This window comes from Cebus imitator, unplaced genomic scaffold, assembly GCF_001604975.1.
Source record: "Cebus imitator isolate Cc_AM_T3 unplaced genomic scaffold, Cebus_imitator-1.0 Scaffold392, whole genome shotgun sequence".
In the NCBI taxonomy this organism is placed as follows: domain Eukaryota; kingdom Metazoa; phylum Chordata; class Mammalia; order Primates; family Cebidae; genus Cebus; species Cebus imitator.
Genome location: NW_016107707.1, coordinates 634630 through 640544, shown reverse-complemented (window position 1 = coordinate 640544; position 5915 = coordinate 634630). Strand labels below are relative to the sequence as shown.

The window sequence follows — 5915 nt, the reverse complement described above, 5'->3', positions numbered from 1 at the left end:
GACCTGAACTTAAGTCAGCCCAACTCCAAAGTCCAGAAACTTTTCACTACATATTTCCCCAATTCACAAATTAAGCAGTGGCTTCTACTCATGACAAAACATCTAAATGGAGTGTAAGCAATCATAAAAATATGTCTTCCTCAAAGTAAAAACCACACCCAGGGGAATACACATTGTGCAAAACAGACGATGCTGAGTGGATTCAGTGCACAACTGTCTAGTGTTACTTTACTAGGGGCAGCGTATTCTATTACCACCGTAAAACTGTCTACGGTGTTTGCCCAGATGCTTCTGTTACACAGGCACAAGGAAGTGACCTTGGGTGGAGCAGCCGCCGGGTTCTCTGGGCCAGGCAGGACCATGTGGGCTGGCAGAGCTGCCTTCTAGGGACACCCTCCTTGCCTGCTGCCACAGGAGCCTGCGGGGGGACCTGCTTTCCTGTCGGGAGCCCCAAGACCAGGGGACATTCCCTAGGTGGCCTCACTGTGTGTTCTCACAGGAGCCTGCACTTTTAGAGGGTGTGGGAAGATGGGAGATGAAAGGGAGCTGCTGCCTCCCAGGTCACTTGGTTATTACCTCTCTGTGCACTATATAGCTTACATAACGGTGCACGTGTCATCGGACCTGCTGTGCTCTCGGAGACAGGTGGCCATCCTGTACTTCACTTATCTGGAGGGGACCAGGGACCTGGGCATTGCTGCTACACAGTGACAACCAAAATCTCTACCTCCCCTCACCCAAGAAAACAATTAGGGGACAGCCATCCTCCGGACCCCAGATGACCTCAGGCCAGTCCCTGGGTTCAGCTCCCCTCACCTCTCCAGCCCTGCCAAGGAGGGTGTGGCGGGGAGGAACTGCTCCAAGCTTCCCTTGGAGTGACCTGACTGCCCTGCCTGATGCTGGAAGCCTAACTCTGGGCACAGCTCGGTCGCGTGGCTCACTCCATTTGCTGAAAGATGGTCCTCAAAGAAATTGTTCAGTACTTTATAGGCATCCTCTTGAGGATGCAACAGGAAATGTTCGCTGCGCTCTTTGGGCTGATTCTGAGAAGCTGCTGAATTTCACTTGTAAAATTCAGTGAACGCATGACCCAATAGTGGCAGGAAGTTCTTCAGAGCCAACATCATGGATAAGCTCCAGAAAAGTGCCTTAGGCTTACTGCCAGGCATTTGGGGAGCAAATGGCATGCATTCTCTTGGCTTCTTTCGAATCTCAAATGTAAAGAATTCCAGCTTGTTCAATTGAATACTAATTTAAAGGAATTCTGGAACATGGCAGGGATTTCCCATTAAAAAATCCTATTCACTATGGTTAACTATAATTTATTGTACATTTTCAGAAAGGTAGAAGAGAGGGTTTTGAATGTTTACAACATAAAGAAATGGCAAGTGTTTGAGGTGATATGTATGCTCATCACCCTGATTTGATCATTATACACTGAATACACGTATCAGTCTATATTTCATGTAGATGTATAATTATCACAGGTCAACTAAGAATAAAAAAAATAAAAGTACAATGACTTGTATGGAGTTCCTGCTGACATTTCTAGATGTCTGTCTCAGCTTAAAAGAGCATCACAGGGGCTAAGCACAGTGGCTCACGCCTGTAATCCCAGCACTTTGGGAGGCCAAGGTGGCGGATCACCTGAGGTTAGGAGTTTGAGATCACCCTAGTCAATATGGTGAAACCCCGTCTCTACTTTAAAAAAACAAAAATTAGCTGGGCATGGTGGAGGGTGCCCATAATCCCAGCTACTTGGGAGGCTGAGGCAGGAGAATCACTTGAACCTGGGAGGTGGAGGTTGCAGTGAGCCAAGATCACACCACTGCACTCCAGCCTGGGTGACAGAGTGAAATTCAGTCTAAAAAAAAAAAGTTTAGGGGGGCATCATGGGAACATAGTTTGTTCTACATTTTCATATTTTATCTTTTTGCTTAGGTCTAAGATCTGAAAAAAGTTAAAGATACATTTATATTTGAAAAATTTACCAAATTTTCCTATTTCTTCCAGTATTTGGTATTTGGTTTCATAAGTAATATAATAGACACCTTTGCGCATAAGGCTTATGCCACAGTCCTAATGAGTCCCTTGAGATGGACACTGTGGGAATGACCGCATCAGCCTACAACCATCGGCTTTCCATGGCTTGACAGTGTAGCCTCTTGCCGACCAGAAGGACCTGGCACTCAAGGGCCCAACCACGGGGTGATTGGTGCTTCAGTGATTCCTATTTCACCAGCTTTGCTAAGTTAGTAGGTAAAACCGCTGTGGCATTCTGGCTCTAGCTCTGCCACATTAAAATTCACAACACTTGGAACTGGGACTATTTCCACTTTCCAAATGTTGTATATGACTGAGAAAGAAACTCATTATCAACCTTGCAGCTCATTAGCAGACTCTTCCTCTGCACAAACAGCCACTAATTACCACTGGCAAGTAGCTCTGGTTCTCACCTCTCCTTGGCTTCCTTCTGGGTGTGACACTCCCAAAAAGCCACTCTCTATTTAATGATGCTGGTATCCCTCAAATTTTCAAAGGTGATGGATTAAACAGGAACATTGCTCACACCTGAACTCAAACTGCTGCGTGTGATCCTGGGCTGATTACCAAACACCCCTAAGCCGTCCTCTTTCTGTCCATTAATGGTCACGGTGTCACCTGGCTGGCCAGGCTGTCTGAGCACTGGAGGATGCTGTGACTGTAAAGCTGCCTGCTATACAGACTCAGTAACAGGCCCCCTTCCTGCCTCTTCCCCTTGTAAGCAGTGCCACTGACTCACCATCCCATAAGGGCAACAATGTTTCAGATGAGAGAGTGTCCCACTGTCTTCTCGAATTAAAATTGCATGTATTGGCCGGACATGGTGGTGCACACCTGTAATCCCAGCACTTTGGGAAGCTGAGGTCAGTGGATCACCTGAGCTCAGGAGTTCAAGACCAGCTTGGTCTTGGTAGTGAAATCCTCTTTCTACTAAATATACAAAAATTAGCTGTGCATGGTGCACACGCCTGTAATCCCAGCTACTCGGGAGGCTGCGGCAGGTGAATCGCTTGAACCCAGGAGGCAGAGGTTGCAGTGAGCCGAGATAGCGCCACTGCACTCCAGCCTGGGTGACAGAGTGAGACGCCCTCTCAAAAAAAGAAGAATAAAAGCTTAGTTTGTTTCCCTTTAATCAACAGGACACAGTGTGTCAAAGTATGCACCAGAACATATACTAGGAAACACAGATCCTCCAAAGATGACAGCATCAGTGTTACTTTCCACTAGGATTACTCTTTTAAAATATAAAGTTTACTGTGAAAAACTGTACCAAGATAGAGAAATTCCAATACCTACGCAAAAGACATGTGCTTCCTTTTTTAAACTCGACTTTATTGCTGCTGTTTTTTCAATTTAAAAAATATTTTCTGAAGCCTACTTCCACAGACCCACTTTGGAAACTGTGAAAAAGTCTCAAGAAGCCTTTCTCATTGATCAGTTTATTGATTTGCTCCAGGAAAATGAATAATTCAAAATTTAAAAAATGACTAACAGTCAGTTTAAATTATAAATACTAAAAGTTAACATTAACATTAACTTAATGTTATCAAAGCATGTGAGAAATGGGCTTTTAAAACTTACATAATTGCAACAAAAGAAAAGGAGGAAAGGAAAGGAAGGGAAAGGAAAAAAAATCCCCTTAAGTTTTATTTTTTCTTTCTTTCTTTCCTTTTTTTTTTTTCGAGACAGTGTCTTGCTGTGTCACCCAGGCTGGAGCGCAGTGGTGCAATCATGGCTCACTGCAGCCTCCAACTCTTGATCTCAAGCAATCCTCCTACCTCAATCTCCCAAGTAGGTAGGACCAGAGAGGTGCATGCCTGCTTGCCTGGCTGCTTTTATTTTTTTGTAGAAACAGGGTCTCACTATGTTTCCCCGGCTAATCTCGAACCCCTGGCCTCAAGCAAACCTCCCACCTCAGCCTCCCAGAGTGTTGGGATTGCAGGTGTACAGGCATGAGCCACCACGCACGTCCGGTGCTCTTTAGATGCTTAAATCTTCTATAACAATTTTTCCGTCTGACACTAACTGGGCCATGGTTCCATACACGCTCTTGAGCTTGAACCGAATAAACGAGGACAAATGACAAACGGCCATGGACCGACGACAGCCCAGGGAAAGAACGTCCAAGAGCGCGGGTACGGGCAGATGGCACGGGGAACCGCCAGCACCTGCGGGCTGAGGTCTCACACCTGCGCTCGGAACAGTTCACGCCGCGACCCTGGCCCTGTCCCTCCCCGGCCACCCTTGGGTGCTCACCGCATGGTGTAGAGCAGGGTGCCGTCGTCCTCCAGCCGCAGCAGCTTGTTGGGCGTGGTCATGTTGTGTGCGATGGACTTCTTCCCGTTGTGGAAGAACGTGTCGGGGGTCCAGATCTTGCTGGCGAGGAGGTTGTTGAGAGGGAGGCGCTGCATCGGGCCCTTAAACCGGAGCCTTTCGTCTTTCCAGCTTTGCCGGAAAAACACGTCGATGGTGTACTCCTAGCGCAAAGGAAATCGCCAGGCGGTCAGTGTGAGGGGCCGGGCGGGAACCTGTGGCGTGGAGTTGGAACCGTGTGCCCGGCCACCCCCGGGACCTACCATTTCCGTGTCGGACACCGGGCCGAAGCTGGTGACGTAGATGTCCGTCCTCACCTGAGTGATGCGCTCTGAAACACAGACACAGGTCCTGGGCTGCACCGACTCACCGGGTGCACCTGCCGCTCCCTCGTGCCCTCCGTCCACTGACCGGCCTCACCCCTGCCGCTGGCGGCTTTGGCATGCGTTTGGTAAATGTGGAGGTCTTGACAATTACCAGATGAAACCAAGCTGCTCACCACTATGCACCCGGACACGAAATTCCCGCTGTACAGAAGGCAGCTTGGCTCTCCTCCTCCTCCTGCCCCCTGGGAGCAGTCCTGGAAGGACCTGGGCTGAGGCCTCACTGAGGGCCTTTGGGGTTTTGCAAACACCTGAGCTCCCATTTCCTCCTCTGTAAACCTGGAACAATGATGCCAGCCTGGCAGCACAGAGCCGTGCCGTCCCCATAGAGAGGGGCGTTGAAAAGGGTCAGGCAGTTCAGGGTGCGCGGAGCTGAACTTCCAATCAAAGCTGGAGGCCCTGGGTGGTCTCCGGGAAATGACAGATGAGAACCTGCCCAGTGTGCCCCGAGAGGGAAAGGAAGACCCATGTCTCCTTATGTAGCGTTTTGAGTTGTTATTACAGAAAGCCCTATCATGGAAGGCTGTGATTGCAAAGAAAATTACTGGAAATAGGTAAAGTGACGCAAGTGGCTAATACTATTTGGGGGGAAACCTGTGTGTTCCCTGGCACTACCAGGGCCCTGTAAGTCCCTGTGGTCATGAGCAGGAAGAAATTCAAAGCGTACCCCAGCGCACACCAAGTAACTCCCTGCTGCTCTGTGAGCCTGCCTGTCCATCAGCTCGGAGGGTGGTGATCACCTGTCCTTGTGGCGTGCACCTGTGTGTGGGCAGGTGTCTGACTGATGCTGTGTACTGTATGATGCAGGTGTCTGTGTGTGTTGTATGATGCAGGAATCTGTGTGATGTGTGTGCTGTATGATACAGGTGTCTGTGTGACGCTGTCTGTTGTATGATGCAGGTGTTTGTGTGACGCCGTGTGTTGTATGATGCAGGTATCTGTGTAATGTGTGTTGTATGATGCAGTGTGTCTGTGTGATGTGTGTGCTGTATGATGCAGGAGTCTGTGTGATGTGTGTGTTATATGATGCAGGTGTCTGTGTGACGCTGTCTGTTGTACGATGCAGGTGTCTGTGTGACTCTGTGTTGTATGATGCAGATGTCTGTGTGACACTGTGTGTTGTATGATACAGGTGTCTGTGTGATGTGTGTTATATGATGCAGATGTCTGTGTGAC

At 48.6% G+C, this 5915-nt stretch overlaps 2 protein-coding genes across 5 annotated transcripts in view; one reads left to right on the top strand and one right to left on the bottom strand.

Moving 5' to 3' along the window:
* Positions 1-5915, top strand: part of GABRB3 (gamma-aminobutyric acid type A receptor subunit beta3) — a 344831-nt gene that overhangs the window by 34911 nt on the left and 304005 nt on the right. The gene's annotated exons all lie outside the window — the stretch shown is intronic.
* Positions 1-5915, bottom strand: part of GABRA5 (gamma-aminobutyric acid type A receptor subunit alpha5) — a 69435-nt gene that overhangs the window by 45254 nt on the left and 18266 nt on the right. For all 4 annotated transcript variants that reach the window (XM_017508497.2, XM_037731341.1, XM_017508496.2 and 1 more), the window contains 2 exons: positions 4620-4687; positions 4300-4520 (listed from right to left, as the gene is read on the bottom strand). In XM_017508497.2, the coding sequence (XP_017363986.1) occupies positions 4300-4520; positions 4620-4687 (289 nt within the window). The remainder of the gene's footprint in view (positions 1-4299; positions 4521-4619; positions 4688-5915) is intronic.